The sequence below is a fragment of the Lycorma delicatula genome, chromosome 6 (genome assembly GCF_047948215.1).
Source record: "Lycorma delicatula isolate Av1 chromosome 6, ASM4794821v1, whole genome shotgun sequence".
In the NCBI taxonomy this organism is placed as follows: domain Eukaryota; kingdom Metazoa; phylum Arthropoda; class Insecta; order Hemiptera; family Fulgoridae; genus Lycorma; species Lycorma delicatula.
The window spans coordinates 132,892,535-132,912,962 of NC_134460.1; the positions used below are offsets into that span (position 1 = coordinate 132,892,535).

General features: G+C 31.0%; 1 protein-coding gene across 1 annotated transcript; it reads right to left on the minus strand.

Moving 5' to 3' along the window:
* Nucleotides 1-479: 479 nt before the first annotated feature.
* Nucleotides 480-20,148, minus strand: LOC142326242 (uncharacterized). The gene is made up of 6 exons (XM_075368554.1): nucleotides 19,990-20,148; nucleotides 14,942-15,088; nucleotides 12,624-12,719; nucleotides 7,524-7,644; nucleotides 3,548-3,662; nucleotides 480-903 (listed from the first exon to the last, which is right to left on the minus strand). The coding sequence occupies exons 1-6, from the start codon at nucleotides 20,067-20,069 to the stop codon at nucleotides 872-874; spliced, it is 591 nt and encodes a 196-aa protein (XP_075224669.1). The 5' UTR covers nucleotides 20,070-20,148; the 3' UTR covers nucleotides 480-871.
* Between the last annotated feature and the right edge of the window lie 280 nt (nucleotides 20,149-20,428).

Below are 20,428 nucleotides of genomic sequence, written 5' to 3' on the forward strand. Positions count from 1 at the left end.
ATGGCTACTGACATTAAGCTTAAGGATTTTATATATTTTACAAGTATAAAGAAAGAATTAAAGAAAAAAGGACTTATTATATTAAGTGTTTTCGATATTATCAAGTGGAAATAGGGTGTGCTGCAGTTCCACCGTGCCTGCACGCGAGCTGCCACTGAAAGCCAGGTATTGAAATAAAACTCATCGTAAAAGATTAATGTCAGTTTGTATAAAACTTGATTTAAAGAGGTGGTTATTACCTTTGCAGGTTGTAAAACAGCGTTTTAAATCCATTGTTGTTATCATAATTAATTAAATTATGTTAAAAAAAATTAATTGTAAAATTATGGAGTAAGCGTAACTTTAACTTCATTATTTTAATTACTATTTTTGCGTTATTTTTTTATTTACTGTTCTGATAATTCAATTAGGTACCATTATCAATTTTAATAAATAAACAAGCATTTCATTCGTATTAAGGAAATTTTTTTTATTAAAAATAAATGAGAGAAAATAGTCAGCTTAATTTTTATTATTTTGTTTTTTTTTTGGCTCAGTTGAGCTTACATTGAAAGATGTCATGTGTTAATAATATATATTGCAACTAGTGTAACTGGAGTGTATATATATATTTTATAAAATATTCCATTAGTTTTTTCTAGATATAAGAACCAACCATTAGAAAATATTAATTTTTCCTTTTTTCAGTAGTAATAATTATAACTATTGTAACAATAATATTCATGATTAACAATGCAAATAAATTATCAACTATGATTTTTAAATTATTCTATTTATTATAATTGTAATACTAATATTAATAATATTTTATTTATACTTTTCCCTTTTTGGTTATTGTCATAAATATTTATTCTTAAATTTATATCTGTTCTTAGAAGAGTGGATCGTACTTTATTTCGGGCTCTGAAACAGAGATTAGAAATGTATTATAATTTTGTTAAATTTAGTTTAATCATTTGATTAACTTGATGATTAACCTAAATATATAAATAAAAATGTATTTTGTTTAATTTCTATATTGCGTGTAAAAAAAAATTGATTTTTATTGCCACTTCTGCCCGGATTGTTACCTGTAATCAAATCAAGTTGTTTAAAGCCAGAAGATTAATTCATGTAATGTGACCTTGATTATTTTCAGAATATGACCTTTTTTTTCAAGCAAGAAAACATTTTTTGAGAAGAAATGACGGAAGTCCTCTTTGTTAGTACTGTTGCAATATTAATGTATATTATCATAATACACTTTAACATAATAATTTTTGAATTTTTTATTGAAACGATCGAACGTTTCATTTATTATTTTATTTTATACATCTTCCTTCCCAGGCATTTTAGGGAAACGATATTTTCAATAGAATTAAAAAAAAAATAACTTCAGTAATATTGTTAATTATTATTAGATTTAACACTAATATTTAATATTATTAAAGTATTAATAAACTTAATCATCTCGCAGTATTAATAAGTATTATAAGTATTAATTAGTATTATGAGTATTAATAAGTATTATGAAGTATTAATAAACTTCATCCCCGCAGAGGATGAGATGAATGTTTGGTAGCGTGTGTGAAAAATGCCACGCCTGATCGGGATTCGAATCCAGGATCTCCGGATGAAAGGCCGAGACGCTACCACTTGCGCCACGGAGGGCGGCAAGTATTAATAAAGTAGAATCGGTTAGTGAAATTAAAAACAGACGTTAATGAAAAATTATATTCATTTAATAACTTTCAAACAACTCTCTATTGCATAATATTGTATTTCACCGTATTATACAACATATGGAAATCCCGTACTAAGTTCTATTAAATTATTATACATCTTGGAAATGCAGTCAGAATTTCATAAAGTATTAATAAAAAGATCTAGCCAACTTTAATATCCAGTGAACGTTTCCTACTTTTTGGATAATTTTGTGAGTAAACTTTCCCAAATATCAATTTCAAAAAAACCTGTTCGAGGTAATGCTGAAATAAACCAGATATACCACATAACCAAATTTCATTCGTGTACACAGACAAACAGTTCGACACCTTTGTGAAAATCACTTTTCTGAAATCGGGGACCTCTAAAACGGAACTTCCAATTAAAAAAAAAAATTAAAAGTATGTGTGTGTTATATTATTATTTCCGATTATTCCCCCTTTAGGAGAGCGTGTGAACTTGAATAAATCATTGCTTTACTTACTTCTCTTTTATTTTCTTCCCAAAACCTCTTCATCCGGTCACTATGTATCTCTCCTCCGTCCATTTTCTTCCTATCGTTTCTTTTTTTTTTTGCTCTTGTTCAATTTTCTTATTTCTAATTTCATCCTAAATTCCTTGATTTCTTCTTCTGAGATGTTCAGTCGTTCTAGATCGTCGTGGATTACCAACCGGGCTGCTCTAGTGGTGTACACATCTTCCCAAATCAGCTGATTTTGAAGTCGAGATTTCCAGCGTTCAAGTCTTAGTAAAGGCAGTTTCTTTTATATGGATTTGAATATTAGATCGTGGATACCGTTGTTCTTTGGTGGTTGGATTTCAATTAACCACGTATCTCAGGAATGGTTGACCTGAGACTGTGCAAGACTAAACTTCATTTACAATCATCATACATATCATCCTCATTCATCCTCTGAAGTAATATCTGAACGGTAATTCCCTGAGGCTAAACAGAAAAAAGAAAGAATGGTCGTTTTGGGTTTCTTTCATCTAAATGGACTTAACTTACTTGCTTTGACGATGATCTAAATTTTCTTATTGAGTCCATCTTCACCCATCCTTCATAAGTATCCGTAGAATTGTAGATGTCTTTTCCTAAACTTGGTGGTGGAGTCTATGTTTTCATATAATTACTTTGTGGGTTTTTGATCCAGGTTCCGTCTCTGAGGATCGCACCGTTGATTTTCCGTTCTTGGTTCCCGATTTCATGAATTTGGGCCATTCTTCTGATTACTGTGGTTTCTGCTACATACTAGGCCTCCGGCAAGACAACAGTGTTGTAATGTAGTTTCGCATTGTGAGGCACGACCTTTTGTTATAATGATTCCATGTAAGCTTGTACGCCTTTGGCAGTTTCTCCCAAGTACTTGAAGTGGGGGGGCTTGTGAGATTTTGCCGTACTGTGTTACATATATATATATATTATATATATATATATATAATATTATATAATAACGGATAAACGAAATATATGGGAACCAAATCAACTGGATCAATTTAATTTTTAATGACAACTATGTAAGTTAAATGATCTTCACAATTGCCAATTGATTTAATATGTGTCGAAGAAACAAGCATTTATGATAAGCATAATAATGAGCTGCTTTATCTTTAAACGATTCGTTTTTGAAATGGTTTTACTGCCATGGGTGTATTTCTGGTTAAGGGTTTTTTGTAGAGGGGGAATTGATTCAGTGGTTTTATATTTAAAAAATAAAAGAAAAACTGCCAGAAAGACTGATAGAAATGTTTCCTTGAATTTTTACCTGTTTATATAAAATACGTATAAATGCATATGATGTTTTTATCACTTTAATATCTAATAGCTAAGTAATTAACTTACCATATTTCATCTCATGGTGATCAAGTGTGTAATAACTTGCGGTAGAACTGTTTGATACATTAACGTGTTCACTCTTAAAAGAACATGTTGTTTTAAGCATATAAAATTTTTCCTTCTGTAACATACACATATTTTTGTTTTATTAATATTAAAAATTAACGTTTTGTTTTTATAATGAATTAAGTTTAGTAAATTCCATGATTTAATTATCAAAAAAAAAATCTTCCCATCCCTTCTTTTATGTTTTTCTTGTAAATGCATTTTAAAAAATTGATTGTTTTTTTTCCAATAACTTATATATTCTTGATTCTTGTTGGAAATGTCTAAAATACATTCATTCCATTTTAATGTAATCAAAAGAATTTGTTTTCAAATAATATAACCATTTAAGATATTCAGTATAGTCGTTTCACAAAAGCGTGGAATACAATACCAATCTCGTATTTGTTAAATGTATTACTACTTAGTTTAAGCATTGGAAAACGACTACACTATCTCCTAACTTGTTGAAGTAATTAATATTCCAGTTTTAATAAAAATTATTCGTTTCTTCGCTGTTGAAACAGTTCGTTTAGTGACAAAAAACTCTTATCTTTATTGAAAACAAAAATAGCATTTTTTTTTTAATTGTCATATTTGTGACAATTTTAAATATTTGTAATTATTTTACATTGACAATCCAAAAAATGAGCTGTACCCTTTCTCTCATATTGTCTCTTAATATCTGTCTGGTGTTACGTGAAGTTCTCCGTAAATTTAATGTTAGTTAATTAATTTTCCCTCTCAATTACTTAGGTAAATTGATCTGTTCCTCTCACCTTTTTGGAAGAATGGGATACCTTAAATTTATAGGATATGGCTGTTTAATGACATTTATGTTCCTCGTAATTGGTAGTCTGAAAAGTGTGGAAAATTTGGTGGTGGTCGTTAATTAAAAAATAAAACAACTTTTTTTTTGTTTAATTATTCCTTTTCATGATGGAATAATAGGAACAGGATAGATAAGCAGGTCATAACAATGACCTTTAAATTTTCGCAGCTTTGGTAGGATGTAGATTATTTGTGTTATAAAGTTTCTATTTCATGCTTGCTTTATCCGTAGTAAAAAATCTGTTGTGGACACCACATCACTTCTTTGTACGCTTATTAAGTTACATATAGACATTTTTTGCTCATTTAAACTTATTTTATTTGATAGTGAGATACGATCCTCCAATTCTTTAACAATTGCTGAAATATTAGTTTTTATTAACATCAAATATTTATAGAATTTTTAATTCAACAGTCGCACCTGAAATGTTTAGATAGAGTAAAAGTCCCTTTATTACTCTTTAAATAAATTTAAAAAACGAAACGGGAAAGATTACTAAATCTTGTAGCGACATTTATTATCAAGTAGACTGAAACAAATAAATGGGTAAAAAAAATTATGTATATACACGGGAGAAATGGAGAACCATGTAAGTGTTACCTATTCACGGTTTTATTGGGTTTTTGTCTTTGTGTATTTATTCTGAATTTTATAACGTTTGTTAGTACAGTCTGTGAATTTTCAGAAGGTCTCACATCTCGTCTATACTTAGGTTTCAAAAGAATGACATTCAAGCTTTTATAAAATTACAGAATAATGAGCAATGTTTGTTCCACCATCAGAGAAAATAGTAGGATATAGGCTAGGCTTTAAAGTCACTGAATTATTGTCATTGTTTTCGAGTTTTCTTCACAAAATACTAACACGCAATATTCAATTACCCTGAAGAAAAATGGTCCTAACAATTTCCTTAACATTTTTTATTAGTTTATATATTAATTTTGTTTCACGTCGTTCAAGTAGATGAGTGGTGTAAGTGAGAACGTGTCGGAACCATGAACACATCGGTTCAAATCCGACTTCATATGCATATATTTTTTAACTTTTTTTTTTTTAATTTAAATTTTATGTTTTATTAATAATTATTAACCTCTGATTGTAAGAATTTTTAATTAAAATGAGAAGTACATAAATTTTTATTTCACTAATAACTTCGATTTCTGTTGTAATGGGTACCATGATTCGACTTCCGGAAAATTTCGACATATCTTTGTAGACACAATAACTGCCGTAATTTTGGTCCAATCACTTTCAAATTGTTCCTTAAAAATAACTCGTCACAAAATCTCGGTCGAGTTCGTTAACGGCCAAAATCGGACCATGGGTGTGGAAAATGTAGGGACTTTTTCGAAAAAACAAAATATCGCTTTAACTTTCTTATTAAGTAAAATATTGAATTCGTTTAAAGTTCCTACTATTCTTGGTGCCTAAAACTTATACTGGTAAAGATTTTTTATATCATCAACCATTGGCCCAGGGGGTGGCAAAATGGCGTTTTGAAGACAAAAAAATCATACCACTCTTAATAGGCACAGTATCGAATCTGTTTAAAGTGGTCGTTAGCGCTATAAACATTAAACTAAAACTTTTGTCTGAAATAAAGTTTGATATGACCAACCCTTACGTCAAGGGTTGACCAAAATATTGCTGGAATTGTAAGAAGAAGCTTGTCGTATGCTAAACAAGGGAAACTTTTTTCACATGCAATTATTGTCGTATTGAGTAAATTTGAATTTTTTTTAACTTTAAGGTGGAAATCATTTTATCATCCCCTACTTAGCACCGGTGAAATCTACCTCCGCCTTCCGGCGTGCCGAAAGGGATTTTTTCCATATTATTTTTATTTTTATTGTTATTATTTATTGTTAAAAATTTTAAAGTCGGAGGTTAATAATTATTAATAAATCAATATATTTATATTAAAAAAAAAGTTAAAAAAGAAATATGTATATTAAGTCGGATTCGAACCGATGTACCTTTTCCTTTTAAGATCCAAATACTTCATTAATTAAACTTTTATTTGACTATAACTCTGGAAACAATGAAAATAAGTACTATTTATGATATATCGTTGATAAATTCTCAATAAGAGCTTATTACTGCAATTAAGAAAAAGTCCAAAATCCAGATTTTTCAAAATTGAAATCCCGCTTTATTTAGAGATCTAATTGTATACACATTTTTGGAGTCGATTACAATCAAATGAGGAGGTGCACAGCTAGATGTTACGACAGTCCTAAATACAAAATTCTATTCTACGGCTAATCGTTTTTGTGTTATGCGTAATACATACGTACGTACAGACGTCACGCCGAAACTTGTCAAAATGGATTCAGGGATGGTTAAAAATGGATATTTCCGGTGAAATTTGAAAATCGAAATTTTTTCCTTTACTTCTTACAAGGATGTATAACTGTTAAAAAATATTAGTCATAATTGTTTTATTTTTTGCACCTACTTTCGTACTTTGATATTTGAATAATATGCTACAAGTAACAATACAGGTTTGTCGGTTACGATCGCCGACTTAATATTATCATTTCTTACTGGAATTTTTTTTTTTATATGTATAAAAAATACTATTTAAAGATGTATGTGTATATACTCGTATTATAAGCGTATTTATTTTATTAAACGTCTTTCTAGATTCCTGAAAAGATTATACTAATATAAAAGAGAAAGTTGGAGTTTCCTTTTTTGCTTGACCATCTATGTAAATCATAATAAAATCAGTGTAATCACATTTCAAGTTTTTATTTAATCGGTTGCTCTAATCAGCCTACGTCTGATAAAATGCAAATTAGCTGATAAAAAAAATTTAATTGGTGATTAGCTATTAATCAATAAATGGTTTTCAATTTAAAAATCATTGAATTGTAATAGATGTTTCGTGACGGTGCGGAAAATACATTCAAATTCAATTAATCTGTTATTTATTATTTAAATAAATGTCTCTGTCTCAAATGTACCGTTTTTATTTTGATTAACCTGTTGGCCAAATATCAAAACCAATTAGTCGGGTGGGGATCAAATAATGGCTGAACTATGCGTTGATTTACAATGTTTTAAGATAATTAACGTTAATTGTAAACAAAATAAACTTACGTAACGAGGATCGCTACAGAGAAACGTTTTATGTTTTTCTTCGGCTTTTCCCTTAATTCCACTAATAAACGCTTTACAATCTGGAAATTTTAGACCTGGAATATCAGGTATTTCTGTCATCCTGAAAAGAAAAAGAGTAAATAGCCATTAATTGTATTATATGAAATGTTTTCAATGGTATAATATCGTCTTATGACGTATTATTTTTCTCTTTTGAGTAAAAGCAACGTTTATTTTCAAATGAACGCTATATCAGGCCCGGTTTTGACACTTTTCTAGTCTACTTAACAAAAATTAGTTTACCATTGAACCTAACCATTAATTCTAGGGATCAACATCTCGATTCCCCCCCCCCCCCGCGAGGGGGGAAGATCACCCCTCATAGCGTGTACCACCCCCTCCGTTCCTTGACAGTTGTGGCTTTAACGGAGGTCATCTTCTTGCCCTCTAACTGAACACATTCCACAGTGTTCAGTTCGGCCTCGTGAGATGCCACCAATGCAGATGCCCCGAGGGACATCTACGTCAGTAATTCCGCCCCAGTAAAAATCGTCTTCCGAAGAAGAAAACAGACACCTAATACTACCACGTAGCCTTCAAGAACTAAGCTAAAACCTTGCACGCGGAAGCGCGAACGTCGCGCCTAGTTCTCCGTATTTAATCAGCCAATTTCGTGAATTTCTCTTAATTCGAGGCAAATAAACAACATCCCACCATCAACAAGTGTTGATCGCAACAACGAAAATTTTGACCTAGTTTCCTTAGTGAACTCAACTCTCGCTTAATAAACCGTGACTTGAGTTAGTTAAATAAGTTAACTGCGGACTGTGGTCTGGTCCTACTCATCGCCTACCATCGCAGAGCTCCGCGTGACATTCATCACCATAAACCGCCGTCAAGACGCCACTACACACCACGGCTGAATGGCGTGCAGCCGCGTCCCGCCGACGGTGTCGTTTGATCATTCAAAATGCTCTCGTCAAAGCGCAACCGCACTCCCCGCTGAATGGAAGTCCATGCCCGTTAGCAGCGGCCGCAACTCCGCCGACAGCTTAGCAATTCAAATTGACACCTCTTATTAAATAAACGTCACTCGTTGCCGAAGCGCCTTTTCTTTATTTTTCCTGTTTAGCCTCCGGTAACTACCGTTTAGGTAATACTTCAGAGGATGAATGAGGATGATCTGTATGAGTGTGAATGAAGTGTAGTCTTGTACATTCTCAGTTCGACCATTCCTGAGATGTGTGGTTAATTGAAACCCAACCACCAAAGAACACCGGTATCCACGATCTGGTATTCAAGTCCGTGTAAAAATAGCTGGCTTTACTAGGACTTGAACGCTGGAACTCTCGACTTCCAAATCGAATGATTTTTAAGTAACTTCGCGCCACGGAGGCGACGTATAAGTAACTCACAAGAAAATTAATAATTGTTATAACGGGTTTCTTAAGTGCAGCACTCCACAATAATTAGCCTCAATTGAAGTCACGTAACCACTGAAACGACAAAGATTCGTCTGTTTCACTAATTTACTTACACATACGTCCCTTTCTGAAATATTATATTGTTTCTTTGTACATCTAATAATCTAATTTTCATCTAATAGACCATGTACACGAGTCGCCTTGTTATACGTATGTTTAAAATTATTTAAGTTGTGTACACTCTAATGTTTTAATAGAGCTATAGATATGTTTTTTAAATTTTAAGTAGTTAAAATCTCACAATAATTAATTTATTTTCAGTGTGGCAGTAATAATAAAATATTATGTCGCATTAGACATAAATTTTGTGCCGAACAAGCACAAATTTAACATAAAATATATAATTTCTTACCCTTGTCTGTCAATGTCTTTACTACAAAAGTAAAAGACATTTAGTACCACTAATGTTTTAATTTCATATAAATTTATGAAAATTAGTCAATTTTTTGTATAAAAAAATTATCAATTCATCGTTATCTTTAATCTCGTATGATAGATTTCTCATAACAATTTGAGTAAAAAAAAAACTTCATGATTAACTGAAATTGTGCATGACGCACAGATTAAGTGATTGGCAAGCAGCGGGTACATCAACACCACATTTCCGCGTAACAGTTTGGATTGTATAAGGTATAACAAATATTAAACTTATGACACCTTTTGTTGCACGCACCCATTTTATTTTTTTAAAATTGAAAAATTGAAGAAAGAAAAATAGTTACATTTTTGCATATTAAAAAAATCGCCATAGAAGATAACATAGAACGAAAACAGTATTTGCCATTTGCGTAATGTTAGTAAATCGGATCTGTACTATAGATGTCTAATTCACTTCTATCAAGAAAGTTCGAAATACAACGTTCCTGAACGGTTTCTAATCAATCAGTTCATCCGGTATTTCTGACCAAGCCGTAATAATCTACCCACAGATCTGTATCAAAGAATCCTTAATTTTACCAGATTATGTAGTTTCAGGTGTCTTGTTGGTCACCCAGTTTCAGGAGTTTTGTTTTAAGTGGTCGGTTTATGCAGATATGTAGAAGTTGAAGAATAGGTGTTACTCCACCAGGAATAACATGATCACACTTTCCAGCAATCAGTCTTTGCTTCATATGGTCGGTTGTATGACCCCTAAAACTTTCCATTACAGGTGGGAAAGGTTTTTCGTAATAATGCGCCTGTTGTACGCTCGTAGCTACATTTGATGCGGTGCAGTACTAATTCATTATTAACCCATCTCTTTACTTGTGTTTGTACGAAAAAATCGGGTGGAAATTTTTCACTTTCGGTTAATGTTTTGTATTAAATATTTGGTGTAATTTTGTGCGCTCGAATATATTGTCTGTATCGCCGAGCAATTATGTTTTTCGTAACCGACAGGTCGTATCCTAATACTCTTTGCAACTACACTTTCAATTAATGTCTACGGAATTTCGAAAATCACCATGTTTGGTCCGCATTTCCAATTTGCTCAAGGGAACAGAAGATCCTTTTTTTAAATTTTTGATATATCTTTGAAACTGTGTGAATTAGTACGCTTCTGATAGTTGCTGTGGTTATGTAACCACAGCGACTATCAGAAGCATTAGAACCATCAGAAGTATTGTGTAATACTTAGAATAGAAACATTATGTCGACAAAGAAATCGGCGTACCTAGTTAACACCATCTTTAATACCATCTTTATGTATTCCTACCGATATTTAATAATCAGCGATTTCCAAGACTTTCATTTGAAAATTTTCTGTAGAAATCGCCTATCTAAACCGATGGAGGTACATTCCGTATATGCGCGGAAAGCTTTTCTTCTATTAACGGGTATTTCGCATTTTTCCACCAAAATATTTTCTTTGTTTTATTGGCTATGAAAAATTGGTTTTCTTTTTTCACCACTCATTAGTGCAGTACTATGTTATATTAAATTTTCTGCCTGTAGAAATATTTCCACATTACTTTGCGTAAACAATTACACTAACTTTTCTGCACAGTAAGAACGCAGATTTTTTTTCACTCGTTCTGTAGTTGTACTGTACACGAAACGTTTACACGCTGAACGATCGTTGTCCAAAAGAAAACTGATTATAAATGTTCGATAAAAAGTTTTCATATGATATAAGAATACCCAACGCGTGATAAAATTCTAACAACAACTATCGATAAGTCTGACACCACGTCGTAGGAAGGTGTTTAATTTTATAATACTGATATTTACTGTTAGTCATGGTTTTTGTTTCATCTAAACCATTTTATTTCACTGGATGTTGGTTTGTAATTAAAACAGTTGATTTTTTTTTTGCAACCGTCATTCCGGTCAAAATGGTACGGGTGATACTTGGATAACAATAAGATTATCGTTGATAATCTTAAGTGTATACGATAAGATTTCTTTCTTATTCAGCCAAATAATATAAAATAATCTCTCAGAATAACGTAAGCACAACTAATTCGTGCTGCAATAAAAAAATAACACTGAACATTATTAATGCCGGCCTCTTGTGCTAAATTACTATTGTACCGGTATCAGGAGAAGAAACGGAACGCGAATGATTTTGAAGAGTTGTAATATCATCCTATACATATTACAATCAAGACCTTTCATTCTTGCTGCGAAATCACACTTGTAGAATGACGGTTATATTATGTTAGCGTGATGAATATTATAATTCTTGGTTGGATGGAAGGTAGGATTTCGTTGGGAAGGTCCGTTGGAAATGTTATAGTAATTGCATCATTCCCCAGGCGCAGTTCTCTTTAGTCTATTCTTTGAAAGACATTTCGGGGCGAGATCTTGGGTCGATCTAACTGCGATATTTTTGATAGGGTCCCTAATTTCCTGTCTTTAACTGGTGATGTATTAGAGGTGCTCGGTTTGGAATCGGTAAGTTTTTATTCGGGATGCTAAGGAAAACGAGAATCTAGGTGTGAGAAATTGTTCTCCTCTCAGTCTCTTCTGTCATTTCTGCCTTATGATTTGGGTAGTCATCTTGGTTATTTGTTGATAGTTTTTATTCACGGCAAGAAATCATGCGTTTAACAACAATGTAATATTCGCAGCAGTTTCTATTCCTATGGCCATAGCAATAAAAAATAAGTAATAATAGCCTACAGTTCTATTGTAAAGATTAGGGATGATTTAAATTTATCAAATATTTTTGTATTTATTTACTATTATGAAAATTGATTACTTTCCTTGTCTACTATGTAATGTGTCATGATCGTCTTGCTATGACGTTCTACCTGTTATTATAAGTGTATGAGTTTGTGTCTCTGAGAGACAGTGTTCTGTTTTTGAAAGAAATAATTTCTGTGTTATTAACAGTTAATTTAATTGTTTTACTAAGATTGTCCATAACGGTTATCGATCAGTAGCGATATTAATTTAAAGTTTTAACTTTTCTAACGACACATTTGTGACTCGGTTTGTCGTTACAATTGTTTAAAATCTAAATTAATTTAATATGATATTAAATCAATTTTTATTTTATAGTATGATATATATATTTTAACATTAGTATTTTAATTTGTACTGATCGAGGTGAGTAATATTTCTGACCAGACATAAAAAAAGTTATTTGTGTTCAAAAACAATTAAATGAAATAAAGCCTTTGTTACTTACTGTGGTGGAAATGGGAAATTTTTGGGAAAATGTGGTATTTTTGCATCTACGTTTTTCTTCAGCCATTCGTTTGATCCGATCATTTCTTCTTTTGATCTAAAAATAAAAATAATCACATTAGTAAAAAATTAACTTTCTTTGTGAATATACCCACCGTTAATAGATACATTTAAAAAGAGATGAAAAAGTACGGATAAATTTATAAACATTTTTTTATAAATTAATCCACATCCACACCACACGATCAATTACAAACGAAAAAGAAAAAAATTATAATGAATTTAACGGTCGCAAACAAATGCAACTAAGTCAGTTAGTTTCTGAGATATTGGAAAAACCACAAATACACGATAAATGCAAAAAAAAAAAAAAAATAGCGGACGGCGATAGTAAAAGTGTAACTATTGTAATTGAAGTAGTACTATTGTAACTTATAGATTTTTTTTTTTCAATTTACTTAATTACTCATATAATTAAAAATAAAAATACAATTTAGGTATATAATTTCGCTTTATGTCATTTAATTCGGATATGTATTGTAACAATACCGGTATAACGAACCTCAGTAACGGATTCCTACTAAATAAGAAGAAAGTAGTAGAAAATATAATAATGGTAGGAATTCAGAAAGGAGCTAAACGGAGCCCTTTTAGTAAAGGTAACAGGTTTGTTTAGCAATCGCCTTTCTTAATGCAGCCGATTGACACATCTAAACAGATGTTGTTCCGTGAGAACAGTTACCGGACCAGGATAGAAATTTCATGGGAATATGTGAGTGCGGACGATCATTCTCCCGCTTCGAGTTGGGTCCGGTCCCGCAGGTAAAGAGGATAGGAATATAAATACTCCGGGGAAGATCAGTTGAAATGAGTCTAAGCGAGACGTTACGATGCGAGTCTGCGAGGACAGTTCTGCAAGATGTCAGTCAGCGACAGTATTCTGCGAAGAGGTCAGTGAAGGAACAAATTTCTAGTGTGAATTAAGTTCGACGCAATTAAGAATTACTTGTGACGTCACACAAGTAATTTCAATATGGACAGCACATGAAAACAAGAAATGGTTCGGTGAGTTACTGTTAGACTATAAGTAAAAGAGGTAATGTACTAAATTTCATTCATGGGTTGTTAGGGTAATTCTATTTGTGAACAGCAAATGTATTTGCACCGAAAGGACTTTATACTTGTCTTATATATATATATACTACTTAAATTATCTGATATTTACTACTTGTATTATATATTGTTGTTGTTAATACAACAATACAATTTAACAATGTTAAAAGTGTTAAGTCTATCGGTCATGCTAATAATGTCATTTGTCAATGAGAATGAATTCTGGTTTTCATTATTTATCTACCTGTGAATTCCCTTTACCTTAAATTCTAATTTATGTGTAATCATTGTTTATTATTTGACATTTATTATATTACTATTATTGTTGTTGTTTGCTCTAATCATCATTATCATTCTGATTATAATTGTGATTATGATTACTATTTTTAATATTTGTTTTATTATTGTAATTTAATATTTTGTACTATTGTCGTTTATTATTGTTTTATTATTGTCGTTTATTACTATTGTTGTTAATATAACAATTATTATTGATTTACATTGTTTCATTTATGTTTTTAAACCAATAAATTGTAATTATATAAACATTTTCAATTGTCAATCTCTCTATATCTAGATCGAGCCACGAACACGCGACAGTATGTTATATCCCAGGTAAATTACATCCTTTGTTATTATTATGTTTACTTTTTCTGTATTAAATTTATCTCTTTCGCTGTGACCCAAAATCATGATATTTGCTATTATATAGCCTAAAATATGTGAAAGGCTTTGTATAAAAGTATGTCAAAAATATGACGGTCTTTTGATTTCACCCGAAACACTTGCTTCCCTCATATTTTATATCATTTGTTGTAAAATGGTTTTATTTAGTCGAGCATTGGTTTTACGTCGTTACTTAGTACATTATTTGTAAACACATTCGAACAAATAACATGTTCTTTTGTTTACAATGAAATGATTTTCATTTCAACCAAACAATAAATTTAACAATTTTTTTTATTTATTATATTTTTTTCAGTGTGAAATAAAAACTTAATATTGCTGATGTATATATATATATATATTTGTATGGGAATAGAGCATGGAATTTTGTCATGTATTTAAACGAGAACGATGAAACTATTTCTGAAAAAAGTTAGCCTTTTGTTTACAAATGAACTTGAGAACTGTTGATTTTAAAATCTATCTGCTTGCTGATCATTATACCAACAAGCTAACCTTTTAGATATCTAGTTTTCTTACCCTTCAGATGAATCATCAGTACGAGATTTTGTGAATATTTTGTTTTCAGTTTTAGTTTCGCTTTTAGCGTTACTTATTCCTAATGTATCTTTTACCCAATCAATGATACTTTCTCCAAAATACGATTCCATGTGATCATCTGTCATCCTGGAACAAAGTAAAATAGGATTAAAAATATTTTATGCTTATTACTGAATTTTTGTCGGTAGAAATAATAGTTGATATAGTTGAAATAATAATTGATCATAAGTATTTACTGTAATAATTCCAGCTATTCTTTGTTCTGAATCTCAAGCTAAAGTAAGAATAGATCTTTGTTGTTAACTGACGATAACGACATAACATGCGAGCAGTCTGGTATTTAATCTTTTAACAGAATATATAATGGGTTTTTATTGTTATTAAAGGATTCGAGTTACATATCCGCTTCCAGAAAATGTGTAATTTAGTATATTGTGCATATTTTCTCAAACCTCTCTTCTATAACTATTGTGATCGTAATAAGTTACAGTAAAAATAAACAAATATAATTGGGTTGGAGGAAAACGACTATAATCTTATGCATCAGAATCAGTTGTGAAATATAACAGCGAATCGTAAGAAGAAAAAAAAAGCGTTGCTAAGCCTATCAGAAATTAATTCTTTTTTTACTCTTAATTAAAAACAATTCTTTTAAATTTTTTTAAAAGGGAAGTGATGGAACGTTTTCTATAAAATATGTTTATAAAATATTCCATTAAAAGTTTAAATTGGGGTAACATTAAATTTTACTGCTTTTTGAATTTCTGTAACATCAACTTGATTTTATGGTGTTTGTAATTTCCATGTAAATATCTAAAAACCAATTTCTTAAATTTTCGAAATTCGACCTTGATGGTGTGAAGAAAGTAAAAAATTTTGAATCGTGATTGAAACTTTTCCCCATTTCCGAATATAGTAAACGAAATATTCACTCGATTTGCGCTTGCCAATATTCTTCAGATAAATATCTTTCTTTCTTTTTCCTGTTTAGCCTCCGGTAACTACCGTTTAGATAATTCTTCAGAGGATGAATGAGTATGATATGTATGAGTGTAAATGAAGTGTAGTCTTGTACATTCTCAGTTCGACCATTCCTGAGATGTGTGGTTAATTGAAACCCAACCACCAAAGAACACCGGTATCCACGATTTAGTATTCAAATCCGTGTAAAAATAACTGGCTTTACTAGGACTTGAACGCTGTAACTCTCCACTTCCAAATCAGCTGATTTGGGAAGACGCGTTAACCACTAGACCAACTCGGTGGATTTCGAATAAATATCTAAAAACCGTTTTCTGTTTGTTTTTTTTTTTAATTTCAATCTTTTAAGAGTTGTGATTGTGTACGGCGCGGCGGCTGAACCAACACAACTAGTGCCACTGTCACTATTACTGTTTGTGCGTCGCGACTAGCTACACTTGCGTCCAGTTACTTCACTAAAAAATATAGAATAAAAAAAATTTTAAATTAAAAAAAAAAAGAGAAATGAATATTAAAATGTCATCGCCTAATGTTGTTTGTCGGTTAACGTTAAGAACTCTAAGAACAGAATAATTTTTACCCGTACGAAGGATGGTTAACCACCTATAACTACTATTTTTAAGATGCCTACTATTTTGAAACCCGCATTCTTCAGATCACTCAAAGTTGTGGGTCCTGTACTGACCAAACCTTTGCTCTGAAGAAATTACAATATACTGATTGTTTTTATAAGTTGAACAGACCTTAATTTTTATTTACCATTATTCCCAAAAGCATGAGTTTATTGAATGCAAAAGGTTCCAGCGGGCAGAGCCTCCTGGCTAGTCGGGAAATTAACAATATTTTCTCACCGGCTATTAATATTTATGAAAAGATTAAAGTATAAAAAATATATCTGTAATAAAATAAATGAAAGTAATACTTATCCATCGTAAATATTAAAATTGTGTAATTATTTGGACGAGTCAAGCTGCGATCATATTAAAACAAAAAATCCAGCTGTGGTTATTGGCAAGAGTTTGTTGTTTATTGTGATTTAATAATAACGTGACTTATGTGATAGGGTTGTCTTAGCGATGGAGTTACGAGACTTACAATCAGACTTACGTGTCTTAACTACTTGCGAATATTTTGTTTAACTGTTATAAAAGAAAAAAGTACGTAAGTTATACGTCGCATATTTTATTATTAAAGTCATTATATGTTCAGTGAAATTTGTTAAAATATTTTCTCTTAATATTTTTGTAGTTAATTGATCATTACTTACATTTTTTCGATTATTGTTCGAGACTGCACTTACGTTTATTTTATGACGTCAGGGCTTGCTTCGCTCATCTGATTGACTAATATTTATATATATATAAAATATAGCTTTCTTCCCATTCTAGAAAGCTGAAATCGGATGGAGAGAGCATACGATTAAGTGGCGCAAACCAGGTGGTTTATTCATAAACCACCTGAGATTCGCAGATGATATATTTCTCTTACATGAACCAGAAAAACTACAGACACGTACAGGAACTGCAGATGGCTTGCGAATCCTATGCTCTAAGGATAAATCTTAAAAAGAGCCAGGTCATGTTCAACAACTTACCGAGGAAGGAAAACTCTTGGTCTCTGAAGAAGAGGTCGCACAGATAGATTTATCTGGCTAGATAGATCTAAATATATCTTGGCCATCAGATGTCAAATGAGGATGATAAGAACAACGAGTTAAGCTTGAGTGGCAGGCATTCAGGTGACTTAACACAATTTACAAGAACAAACTCCCCTTTTGCCTTACAAAGATATTTTGTGATCAATTTATCCTGCCACTCCTTACCTATGGAAGCGAAATCTGGACATTAACTGTTCAATTATTACAGAATATACGGATAGCACAAATAAACATGGTAGAATGTACGGTTGGAGTTATCCGACGGGATTGGAATATCTGTAAATGGGTTAGACAACACACGAAAGTATACGATATCATCATGAATGTTAAAGAATTAAAGTGGCGGTGGGAAGGCCATGTTGCAAGAAAACTGATGGCAGATGGATTAAATTAGCACTCGAATGGATACCACTAGATGTTTAACGACCACGGAAAATACTAAGGGATAGTTGGGTTGATGATATTATCTAGTGCATTGGACAAAATTGGCAGAAGATCGGACTAGACCGCATTAATTGGAAACGTGTTGAAGTGGCCTTCAACACGTGGATCGATAACGGCTGGAATGGTGATGATAATGATGATTTTCATATAACCCTTTCCAGTATCGGCAAAATTGCTTTGATGATAAGGATTTTTTCGACATTCATCCTTTATTATCTTTATTCATAATGATCTAATGAAATAATAAAACAGCTGTATTTAATAATTATACTGTAAATGTTGCATAAAGAGTAAATGAGGAATAAGCAGGAAAATATAAAGAAAACGGCTTAGTAAATAAGTAATATATGATCATTATTAACTGTAATCTTTTTATCTTTTTTAATATGCAGAGAAGTATTTTACCATCTGGATGAAAATATTTTACTTTGTGATTTATTAAGGACATACATATCTTCCTTTATATATCACACGCGCGCGCATATACATGCACTATCAGTGTGTTAAAAACATACATCTATTTATCTTTTTATTTTTATTCTATTTATTCCTGTAAATAAACCCTAAAACAATAATGCTGTTATAAACTCGAATATACTGATTCTATTGTTATACTAGATTATAATATTAGTATTAGTGGTAAACCTACATTAAATCTAGATTTGTATACTTCCTTTAAGGAAATTTAAGCCCTATTAATGATATATATTTCCTTTTTCCTTTGTTAAATAAAATACATAACCGAATAATAATTGAGGCTCAGATGGAAAATATTATATACAATACCTCTACGATGATGCATTAACAATTATTTGTTAATTGTTATAATAATACTTATCTTGTTATTACATTAAAAATTATAAATTAAGTACTTTGATGGATTTCCATTGTTAGAAATATAATTAAACATTATTGTTTGTATCTGAACACGCTTCCAGATCTCTTTTTATGTAGAAAAAACAAACACCATCCACACCCGTTAGTTAAATGATTATATATATACCCGTGTGTGTGTGTGTATATGCACACAGGACGATTCAGAGGAACGGGAAATAATTTGGGAACTGATTCTGCAGCTTGAGATAAGGAAAAAATTTCGCACAAACATATTTCCGAAAAAGCTTTGTTATCGAGTTTCGGCCAGCGAAAGATTTCAGTTCCCCGGTGAAATGCGATCATAATGGAATTTTGAAGGCGTATTATGTAAGAGTAAACTTGATATTATAAAAAAGAGGTTTGATATTAAAGTTGATATATAAGCGGTACATTTTTTAATAAAATAAGTCACACAAGTGTGTTTCCCGTAGTTTTCATATATTCAACGCAAAACAGAAAAATTCGGTGAAGAAAAACACGTTTTTTTTTTAGATTTGAAATACAATAATTTTGTTAGATGACTAATAAACGCGTAAATTTTATTATCAAATGTTGTAGCGAATCTAATTCTGAGAAAATTGGTGTAATGGAAGTCTATAAAAAAGGAAAAATCAATTTTTATTATTAAAAACAAAACACAAAAATGTTTGAATTTTGATGAAATGTTATGAAAGTTATGAGTTTGTAAAAATTAAAAAACAGCTGTTTTTTATACCTGTAGATTTAATTTTTGAAATTTATAATGTCCCATTTCTTGACCACGTAATGTCCTCCTAGACTTTTTCAGAATCTGTTCCCCAACAATTTTCCTATTCTCCTGAATCGTACTAAAATATGTATATTAATTTAGTAAATATTTTACTAATTCGTTTAGTTTATTTTTTATTACGTTGGTTATTTTACACCAGTTAAAATAATCTCAGTATGAGGAATATATAATCCTTTTGCACATAATTTAACACAGTTATTTCTTTTAATGAAGATATTAGTGTAATTTTTATCAAGTGATTCAAGTTAATGTAATTAATAAATATAAATAAAATAAGTAATAAAAAATATGTGTACTTGCCATGGTTCTTCTTGAGCTTTTGTCGTTGCAATAAACGTGAAAATAAGAGCTAAGGCAAAATATGTTAAATATTTTCCCATATTAAATATAAAAAAGATTATTAAAAAATAACTCCTACTGTATTGCTGTAAAGACTGTTTCTTTTATTTTATACTTCAGTTTTATCGCTTATATGTTGTGGTAATTACGTAATTGTACGTGTTTGCGGTTCGTCATACGTATAACAGGCGAAATCGTAACATATTTATTGTTATTGTTCGTCTAATGATAGTATTGTCAGTTTATTTATAATCGTCATTTATTTCTCTTGGAAATAAAATTTAATGGATTATGCTTTTTAGTTGAAAAATATTATTTTCGTTCTAAAATCAGTAAATTATTTGATAAGAAATGTTATATTTCCTTTTGAGTATTTTACGCCTTGTCTCATTTTTCATTA